The sequence below is a fragment of the Ovis aries genome, chromosome 4 (genome assembly GCF_016772045.2).
Source record: "Ovis aries strain OAR_USU_Benz2616 breed Rambouillet chromosome 4, ARS-UI_Ramb_v3.0, whole genome shotgun sequence".
In the NCBI taxonomy this organism is placed as follows: domain Eukaryota; kingdom Metazoa; phylum Chordata; class Mammalia; order Artiodactyla; family Bovidae; genus Ovis; species Ovis aries.
Genome location: NC_056057.1, coordinates 108,114,973 through 108,125,988, shown reverse-complemented (window position 1 = coordinate 108,125,988; position 11,016 = coordinate 108,114,973). Strand labels below are relative to the sequence as shown.

Sequence of the window (11,016 nt, the reverse complement as noted above, 5' to 3'; positions counted from 1 at the left end):
GACAAAGCTGGAGTGGGAGGAGGGGAAGAATGAATGAAAAAACACAGCAAGAGCAAGTAATTGCCCTCTGGGGATTCTTAGGTTGTGAAAAGGTATCGCTAAGACTGAGAAAGTAAAGCTTCATTTCCAAGAAGAGGATGGACAGCTGCCTCAAGGACTTCCTGAAAGACGGTTCCCCCTCACCTAAAGTGAGTTCCATGCATAAGGTAAGCACTCAGCCTTGGTGAGTCCTCCATTGAGAAGAATAGGAGGAAGGTGAGAAAATAGAACCCAAAACCCCAGGAGCAGCCAGGACTGTCCTGGGATCCTCCACTGGGTTTTTCTCACTGGTTGCAGTTGGAGGCACTTTGATTCTTCCCACCCGACAAAGTCCTTGGCCTTGGTCAGTGATCCAACCCCCCTATAAACTGAAGTGCTCAGTATATACAGACATACATTCAATGAGCTAAAGAGTGGAGATCAAAAGACGTAAGACTCTTTTCTTAGCTTTATGGCATTTATATTATATTGAAAAGGAACCAAGAAAGCAGGATTGGTATAAGAACCAAAGATAGACATGGATTCCTTGTTTTCTCAGGTTTGGACCCTGATCTGGTGTTAGGAATTACCTCACATTATGAATATCTGGGACGAACTTTGAAAAGAAACTCATGTGTTAAAGCCTACAAGTCTTTCAGCCTTGACCCAAGTCATTCTCCCATTTCTATTTGTTTTGTCCCTTCCCTATTTCCTTAGCCTCTGGTTTTCAAGTCAGCCTAGTCTCATTCATTGGCACCTCACCAAACAGTTATGTGTGATATTAATGCTTTGAACTTTAAACTCAGTAACCCATATCTTATTTCCTACAGTCTCACTAGCTACCCATATTTAGGATGATCAAAAGCAAAGATTTTTATCTTACATGCAGCTTACATAAATTCATTTATTGCAGAGCTTTAGAACGAGTAGAAATCTTAGTGTTTACCTAATTCACTCATTTTACAGATGAAGAAATTACAATTCGAAAACATAGTGACTTACAACAATACCTAGATGGTTTATTGATACAAATTGAAAACCAGGTCTCCAGGTCTTACTACCAATCTACATGTGCCATAAACCATATCTACTTTCTCAAGAAGCAAATGCACTGTTTATTTCTTTGCTTCTACATTAGTATTTCTACATACATTCCTGGCTATTTACATAGTCCAACTCTATTTGAACTTCAAGGAGATCAAATCAGTCAATCCTAAAGGAAATCAATCCTGAATATTCATTGGAAGGACTGATGCTGAAGCTGAAACTCCAGTACTTTGACCACCTGATTCGAAGAACTGACTCACTGGAGAAGACCCTGATGCTGGGAAAGATTGAAAGAAGGAGGAGAAGGGGATAACAGAAGATGAGATGGTTGGATGGCATCACGACTCAATGGACATGAGTTTAAGTAAGCTCTGGGAGTTAGTGATGGACAGGGAGGCCTGGCGTGCTGCAGTCCATCCATGGGGTCACAAAGAGTTGGACACAATTGAGCGACTGAGCTGAACTGAACTGATGTCTCCAGTTACCAGACTTGATACTCAAATGTTCTCTGATAAGATCATGGTAACTTATCCTCTCTATCCACCTGCCAGGCTGAGTTCCTGGAGATGGAGACCAGGCTGTATTGATCCTTCTCACCCCGGCACCTGCCACTGGTCCAGGCTCTACTCAGTGCTCAGTAAATGTTCACTAAGTCAAGCAAAGTGGAAAGAAATTCTCTAATTATCCTCAAAAGCTGAGAACAAAGCCATCTATTAATAAAATCAATGTTTTATCATCATCTAAAAACATCAAATTTTTGTTGAAAAAAAAGATATTGTGCTTATACTGTATGTGGAGCATGGTATACTCACTGAGTATAGACAGACTCTACATTAACTCATTTTATTTAAACAGGATCTTTTTAATTAGGTGACTTAGGTAAGAAGATTTATTGCAAAGGGGCTTTATGGCCCACATTCTGTTAACTCTCTTGCCATTATAGCACAAATTGATATTGTTTCTTATTCCCTTATCACCAGGCAAATTGACCTCACCTGTTGAGTATAATAAAATAGCCTTTTGTGTTTACTTAGTAATTTACAAACACATTCATATTCATATCTTTATCTGTTCTTACTCAAAATACAGTGAGACAGACATTATTATTATTACCACATTTCAAATGGAGAAACTGAGGTTCAATGAGGTCAACTAACTTGCCCAGGGCACACAGCAGGCTAACTAGAACTTGGATCCCTTGATTTCTCATTCAAAGATTTTCCCACTCATCACATAGCATTTCTCTGCGTGGCAGGATAGCTGTCCTGGATTTCCAAACTAAGATTCTTCAAGTGCCTCCCTTCCTAGACCACATCCTTCTAGAACCCCTTCCCAGCCCTCACTAACAGGCTCAGTGAGAACTGAGCTGTGCAGCACAGCGTGAAGCCTCAGGTTCCAGGCCTGTTCCAGGTTTGCTCCCAGGTAGACCTGACCCCAGTGCCAGTCACCTCATCCCATTTCCTTGGTTTCCATCTGTAGAATGAAATGGATGCAATACCTGATCTCTGTGGTTTCTTTCCTTTCTAACATTTTTAACTTTCTCAAACAGTAACAGGGACCTTCTGGAGGGAATGTGAATCCATGACATCAACTCTGAAGGTGAGGATTCTGGATGTTGCAGCACCTCCAGAGATCAGAGCTGAATTACTTTCTCTACTGACCCAAGGACTAAGCTCTGCGGGTAGCCACGGACTCCTTGGGACAGTGCTCAGAATCCCAGCCACCAGCTCCTACACTCCGGATGCAGAACTGGGTTCGAATCCTGAGACCCTAAAGCCAGTTTCTATTCTTTGCAGTTTCTACAGTGACACCTGCTGGCCACTGCAGGCCCAGGGCTGAACAGACGGCAAGAGCTACCTGCTTCATCCAGCTCTTGGCTTTCTCCTCCACCAGAGTCCGGGCCCTGCTCCCAGCCAGAAAGACTGAATTAGATTACCCTTCTCAATTCTGTTGTATTTGATTATGTGGCTCCACTCTGGTTTCCTTAACACTGATATATTGCCTTTGTCCTTTGTTACACTGTCTCATTTGATTCTCATAGACTTTACAAAGATCCAATTTTTAAAATTTTTTATTTGATTCTGTGGCACTGCTGATTTTCTAAAACAAACTCCTAACATAGAAAGGCAGTATTTCCCAGAAATTGGCTGAAAGCATAGTGCCTCATATACTCAATAAATATTTTGAATTGAATTAATTAATTTACTATTTTAAGAGCAAGAAATACACCTTAAGATTCTGTTTCTATTAAGAAAAAGCTGATGACATTTATTTATGTTTATAGAAGACTGGTCAATGTGCTGGAAGGAAAATAACCCAGTGCAATCTTAGCTGAGAAAGAATTCACTCCCCCTAAAAAAGTCAGCAGATGTCAGTCACTTCATACTCAGTACAAACATGTAAGTATCAATGGTTTACGAATGTTCTCATTACGTTGTTTACCATTTATTTAAACACCTAAATAAATGCCCACAACTTACTATATAAATTGCATTTTATTGAGAAATAAGGCACAACTGCAGTCATAATTTAATTACAGCTGCAAATTTAATTAACTAACTAGAAACCCTGTTCTTCTCCTTCCTGGCACTTAGCACAATTATACATAATTAATTTTTGTAATTATTAATTTAGTCTGTGTCCCTGATTAAATTATAAGAACCAAAGGAACAGAACTTGTGCTTCTGTATTTCTGTTTCACAGACAGGCGTCTGATGTCTCGCACAGTCCGTGACACACAGCAGGGGCTTAGAGATACTGAGTTAAACTTTATCCAGACTGTTGGGCACAAGAGCTATGTGAGAAGACTAGGCAGAAACCCAGACCTGAACATCAGAGAAAACATAAGGAGCGAGTGAGTTCAGACTTAGGCATCGACCCCTAGGCGCTCCTCTTGAGCTCAAGTGTCGTCTTTGGCCACCCCACACTGGAGACTCTTTCCTTTCTTCCCTGCCTTCCACTTTCCTTCCCTCATTTTTTGCTCTCCTACCTCCCTTCCCTAGTTTTTCTTTCTCTTTTACTCCCTTTTTTCTTTCCTATCACCCTTCCTCCCTTCTCTCCACCATCTTTTCCTCTATCTTTCCTTTTACACTGATCGCGTATATCCTATGTAATTGTAACTGTGTTGGATCCTAGATGCTTAAGGACGACCAGAACAGGGACTTCATCCTTGAGTCCACTGTGAGAACTCAAATCTCCCTTTCCCTCCCGCCTCATGGCATTGTCCCCTCAGCACCTAGGTTAAGGAACCTGAGGGGAGGTGCCCCACTTCCAGCTCCAGACCTGGCCCATGGCTTAATCCCAGACTCCCAAAGAGAGACCTTTACTTGCCCTTCCCTGCCTCCGCTCCTCCCTTGGCAGCCTGGCCCGCCTGCTCCATGGGGAGGAACAACCTGACCTGGGTGAGTGAGTTTGTCCTGCTGGGCCTCTCCGGGGACCGGCAGACCCAGGCTGGGCTGTTTGTCTTGTTCGGGGCCACCTATCTGCTGACCTTGCTGGGCAACGGACTCATCCTCGTCCTGGTCCGGCTGGATTCCCGCCTCCAGCTGCCCATGTACTTCTTCCTCGGCAACCTCTCCGTAGTGGACATCTGCTACACCTCCAGCGGGGTTCCTCAGATGCTGGCTCACTTCCTCCTGGAGAAGAAGACCATCTCCTCCGCCCGATGTGGTACCCAGCACTTCTTCTCGCTGGCCCTGGGGGGCACCGAGTTCCTGCTGCTGGCCGCCATGGCCTATGATCGCTACGTGGCCGTCTGCAACCCCCTGCGCTACGCGGCCGTCATGGGGCCGCGGCTCTGCGCAGGCCTGGCCGCCGTCTCCTGGCTCGTGGGCCTGGCGAACGCGGCGGTGGAGACTGCGGTCACCGTGCGTCTGCCCACCTGTGGGCGCCACGTGCTGAACCACGTGGCCTGTGAGACACTGGCGCTCGTCAGGCTAGCCTGCGTGGACGTCACCCTCAACCAGGCGGTCATACTGGCATCCAGCGTGGTGGTGCTTTTGGTGCCCTGCTGCCTAGTCGCGCTGTCCTACGCGCGCATTGTGGCCGCCGTCTTGCAGATCCGCTCCAGCGCGGGGCGCCGCAAAGCCTTCGGGACCTGCGCCTCGCACCTCACCGTGGTCTCCATGTCTTACGGCATGGCCCTGGTTACCTACATGCAGCCCCGCGCCACCGCCTCTGCCGAGCAGGACAAGGTGGTGGTGCTCTTCTACGCGGTGGTGACCCCTATGTTGAATCCGCTCATCTACAGTCTGAGGAACAAGGAGATAAAGGCTGCTCTGACTCGGGTTCTGACGAGGAGCTCTGAATCAACATGGTAGCCTGGGACCTTGTGGCTCAAGGGCTTCGCTCTGAGGACGGTGGGCAGGGCAGCGTGCCTGCCGCCTACTGTGCGTGCATGTACGTGTGTGGACATGTGAGTGCACGTGTGTGGTGTGTGTCTGTGTGAGGGAGCCGATGGGAGGGGCCTCAATCCCGCACCATCGTTTGAAGTCCACAGAGAAATGGAATTTTATCTCTGGGCTCTGTTTTTGGTCCCTGACTTAGTCTTAAAAAATGTGAATTACAACGACTTAGAAACACATACAGTCCACAGAAAATTATATGGAGAGAAAAAAAAGATATACTGGTATATATGAATTAGAAAGGAAGACTAAATCGAAATGTTGGGCAGTGCACAGAATTTATGCCAAGAAAGTCTATTTCCTAAATTCTACAGCCACAAGTCTAAGCTTTTCTGAAATGACTGGGGAAAAAAAGAGAGGAAAAGTTGTGACTTACAAGATTCACCATGCCCATGGGATCAAACAGGCCTTGGGCCAGAGGTAAAAGGGTCATCATGTGGTCACCAATGGTCCCACTCAGCTCCAAGGGTGGAGAGTTCACAGGGGGACCTGGAGCCAAAGTCGCAGTAATTATCCGCACATCCATGAGGAACAGGGCTGGCTCCATATGAGTCAGTGGATATCACGTCTCGCATTTTCCTTTCAAACTTGCCATGGTGGCAAGTGGCTGGCCAAAAAGTGAAAAGTTCATAACCGCAAACATCTCTCTACATAATCAGGTCTAAGGATATGCTCTTATGAAAGCTGAAGGATATTATCAGAACTCATGCTTGCCTAAGAATCGTGCACAGACCATCAGAGGTAAGTCAGGCTACTTAAGAAAGAAGGGATCACAACTCCCTGTTAGTGATCCTTTCATTCTACTGACACAAAAATTAATGATTGAGCTCAAAACATCCTAGAATGTAAAGTGAGACCATGATATTTTATCTGGAAAAATGTTTAAAACTATTTTTAAAAATCGGAATGAAGCATCTCTTACATAAATATTATAGCTGTCTGGTTTATCTTACCCACAAACAAACAAAATATAAATTGAGAATAATTCAAACTGAGTCTGTTAAGAAAATATCGAAAGATTGAGGAGGAGGAGATGAAGTACCTTTGAAAATTCCTAGTAAAACAATTTTTCAAACCTGAGGTAAAATTCACATCGCATACAATTCAAGATTTTGACCATTTAAAGTGTACAATTCAGTGGAATTTAGCATATTCACAATGTCATGGAACCTCATGCTTACACAGTTCCATAACATCTTCATCACCCCTAAAAGGCACTTCATACCCTTTAAACAGGACATCATGGGAAATGCTGAACTGGATGAAGCACAAGCTGGAAACAAGGTTGCAGGGAGAAGTATCAATAACCTCAGATATGCAGATGACACCACCCTTATGGCAGAAAGCGAAAAGGAACTAAAGAGCCTTTTCATGAATGTGAAAGAGGAGAGTGAAAAAGCTGGCTTAAAATTCAACATTCAAAAAACTAAGATCATGCATGGCATCTGGTCCCATCACTTCATGGCAAATAGATGGGGAAACAATGGAAACAGTGACAGACTTTATTTTGGGGTGTTCCAAAATCACTGCAGATGGTGATTGCAGCCATGAAATTAAAAGACACTTGCTCCTTGGAAGAAAAACTGTGACCAATCTAGACAGCATATTAAAAAGCAGAGACATTACTTTGCCAACAAAGGTCCGTCTAGTCAAAGCTATGGTTTTTCCAGTGGTCATGTATGGATATGAGAGTTGGACCATAAAAAAGACTGAGTGCTGAAGAATTGATGCTTTTTAACTGTGATGTTGAAGACTTTTGAGAGTTCCCTGGACCACAAGGAGATCAAACCAGTCAATCCTAATGGAAATCAGTCCTGAATATTCTTTGGAAGGACTTATGCTGAAGCTGAAGCTTCAATACTTTGGCCACTTGATGAAGAACTGACTCATTGGAAAAGACCCTGATACTAGGAAAGACTGAAGGCAAGAGGAGAAGGGGATGACAGAGGATGAGACGATTGGATGGCATCACCAACTCGATGGACATGAATGTGAACAAACTCCAGAAGTTTGTGATGGACAGGGAGGCCTGGCATGCTGCAGTCCATGGGGTCAACAAGAGTCACACACAAATGAGAGACAACTGAGCGACTGAACTGATTCCTCCCTCCTCCCAGGCTCTTAAAGCCACAGTGTATTCGGTCTTTAAGGATTTGCCTGATCTGGACATTTCATATAAATGGAATCATATGATATGTGATCTTTTGTGTCTGGCTTCTTTCACTTAGCATATTATTTTTGAAATTTATCCATATTGTCAAATGTAGCAAGGCCTCATTCCTTTTTATGTCTGAATAATGTTCCCTTGTATGGAAATAGCCACCTGTTTTTTTACCTATTCATCAGGTGATAGACATTTGGGTTTTTTCCTAACTTTGGGCTATTGTGAATAGTACTGCTATAAACTTTCACGTACAAGTTTTTGTTATTAATAGAAAAACCTGTTTTTAATTCTTTTGGGTACATACCCGGGAGTGGAACTGTTGGGTCATTCGGTAATTCTATATTTAACTTTTTGAGCAAATGCCAAACTGCTCTTCACCATAGCCGAACTGTTTTACATTCCCACTAGCAATAAATGAGAGTTCCAATTTCTCTGCTTTCTTGGCAAAATTTATGTTCTGTTTGACTGTAGCCATCCCAGTGTGTGTGAAATGACATGTTATTGTGTTTTTAATTTGCATGTCCCTAATGACTAAAGATCTTGAGCATCTTTTCATGTGTGTGTTGGCCATTTGTGTATGTTCTAGCAAAACTTTCATTTTTAATTTTATTGAAGACTCCCCCCTTCCCACCCCTTCCCTTCCTCTCACTCCTTGCTTTAGCCCCTCTCTGCTACCCTCTCCCCCTAAGACCATGACCACCAGCCTCCATCCTCCTCTTAATCCCCTCCCTGGTCCTTTCCCCTATCACGTATGTGTGTGCTAAGTCACTTTTGTCATGTCCAACTCTTTAAGACCCCATGGATTATAGCCCACCAGGCTCTTCTGTCCATGGGGTTCTCCAGGCAAGAATACTGGAGTAGGTTGCCATGCCCTCCTCCAGAGGATCTTCCCAGCCCAGGGATTGAACCCGTATCTCCTGCTGCGGCAGGCGGGTTCTTTACTGCTAATGCTAACGCCACTTAAGGAAGCCCCTTTCCCTCCCACTCCCACTCCCACTCCCATCTGAGGCACCCAGCCCTATTCCCTGGGAAAAATTTGTTAACTCTCGTTTTCAGACTCTTCTCATTTTTATATTATCAATTTCTCCCCCAGATCAACAGATTATCTTTTCCTTTCTCTATTCCTCCTCAAAGATCTCTCCCCCAACAAAAGCCTTCACACTTAGGCATCTGCTTGCCGTTTGCCTGCAGTCTGTGACTTCTACAGCAAAGAAACCTCAAGAGTTTCTCCTGAAAGAACAAACCGAAAGCACTTATACTTTGGTATATTTTCTTTTACCCTTATCACAGGTCTATGGAAGCAGCTTTGAGCAGTGTGATATTCTACTATACTTTCAAACATAACCTGCCTACAAAAATGCTCATCAAATAGTTGAATGAGCAAACTTTGTGGATGAGGCTTGATAAAAACCCATTAAAAGTTGGAAGTGGTCAACTGATGTTCGTTCTATACTTGTTGAGCTATAATTCTTCATCAAATTATTATATAGTTGGGACAATAATCTACTGACATCTTCTAATCCTAATAATTACAGAGACATTACTTTGCTGACTAAGGTCCCTCTAGTCAAAGCTATGGTTTTTCCAGTGGTCATGTATGGATGTGACAGCTGGACTGTGAAGAAAGCTGAGAGCCAAAGAATTGATGTTTCTGAACTGTGGTGTTGGAGAGGACTCTTGAGAGTCCCTTGGACTGTAAGGAGATCCAACCAATCCATCCTAAAGGAGATCAGTCCTGGCTGCTCATTGGAAGGACTGATGCTGAAGCTGAAACTCCAGTACTTTGGCCACCTCATGCAAAGAGTTGACTCATTGGAAAAGACTCTGATGCTGGGAGGGATTGCAGGCAGGAGGAGAAGGGGATGACAGAGGATGAGATGGCTGGATGGCATCACTGACTCGATGGACATGAGTTTGGGTAAACTCCGGGAGTTGGTGATGGACAGGGAGGCCTGGCCTGCTGTGATTCATGGGGTCACAAAGAGTCGGACACAACTGAGCGACTGAACTGAACTGAACTGAATCCTAATAATTAAAACGTATCTTTTGTAAATAAAACTTAATTTCTATTGTCCACAGTTGTAGTGCATACATGTAGTTTATCCAAAGAAGATACCAATTCATGAGAATTGTACAAAATATTTTCCTATTTCCTATTTTCTGCTCCGATTCCATTGGTTGAGCTTTAGGACTTTTTTTTCAGCCCTTTAAAGTCTTTTTGGCCCTTTTGAGTCTTTAAAGAGAAACTCAATGTATTTAAAGGACAGTTACTATCAGGAGTCAAAAACTCTATTATCCTTCAAGAGACCCTTCTGATTAGAGTCATTTCACAGAGTGAACTCTGTGAAAACATCAATACTAAGGTTCTACACTGAGCTCCTAGATAAGACAATGAAATTTAAAGGAACCACTTCTCAATGAATAAATGATGTTCAGTCAGTCAGTCAGTCCACCAGCTCTATATGCCAGTCTCTGTTCAAACTAGAAAGCGCACAATAAAAAGCAGAAAATACTCTATCCTTTAAGCAGTTTGTTTGTTAGCAATCAGAAAAGGGGAGTGAAAGAGCTGGGCTTAGTGGAGGCAGTTTTCCAATTCTATCTCCTGGCTTCAGAGAAAGTTGAGAGTCCAGGTATGTGGGCTCCATCCTTCTACTTCACTATGGGGTGGATGTTTCCCTTTTATAGATAAAGTGGAAAGAGGTCAGTTGGTACTTGGCAAACTGGACTGCCAGTCCACTGATCTGGCCAGGCTACCCTTCAGTCTGTGTTCCTGCATTCAGTGCATCGTGTCCAACTCTTTGTGACCCCATGGACTGCAGCATGCCAGGCTTCCCTGTCCATCACAAACTCTCAGAGCTTGCTCAAACTCATGTCCATCGAGTCAGTGATGCCATCCAGCCATCTCGTCTTCTGTCATCCCCTTCTCCTACCTTCAATCTTTCCCAGGATCAGGGTCTTTTCCAAGGAGTCAGTTCTTCACATCAGGTGGCTAAAGTATTGGAGCTTCACTATCAGTCCTTTCAATGAATATTCAGAACTGATCTCCTTTAGGATAGACTGGTTGGATCTCCTTGCAGTCCAAGGGACTCTCAAGAGTCTTCTCCAACAGCACAGTTCAAAAGCATCAATCCTTTGCCACTCAGCTTTCCTTATGGTCCAAGTCTCACATCCATACATGACTACAGGAAAAACCATAGCCTTGACTAGACAGACCTTTGTTGGCAAAGTAATGTCTCTGCTTTTTAATATGCTGCCTAGGTTGGTCATAGCTTTTCTTCCAAGAAGTAAGCATCTTTTAATTTCATGGCTACAGTCACCATCTGCAGTGATTTTAGAGCCCTTTATGACAGTTCAAAGTTTCCATCTGATTCCCCAGGAGCAGCA

General features: G+C 43.8%; 1 protein-coding gene across 1 annotated transcript; it reads left to right on the top strand.

Annotated features, from left to right (window-relative positions):
* The first annotated feature begins 3,631 nt into the window (after positions 1-3,631).
* On the top strand, positions 3,632-6,203 carry LOC101102806 (olfactory receptor 2F1-like). Its single transcript, XM_027968401.3, has one exon. The coding sequence runs from the start codon at positions 4,443-4,445 to the stop codon at positions 5,382-5,384; it is 942 nt and encodes a 313-aa protein (XP_027824202.2). The 5' UTR covers positions 3,632-4,442; the 3' UTR covers positions 5,385-6,203.
* The last annotated feature ends 4,813 nt before the right edge of the window (positions 6,204-11,016 follow it).

Bases quoted from the DNA above. Each gene is read 5' to 3' on its own strand.
- LOC101102806 (XM_027968401.3), top strand. From the start codon at position 4,443: ATGGGGAGGAACAACCTGACCTGGGTGAGTGAGTTTGTCCTGCTGGGC.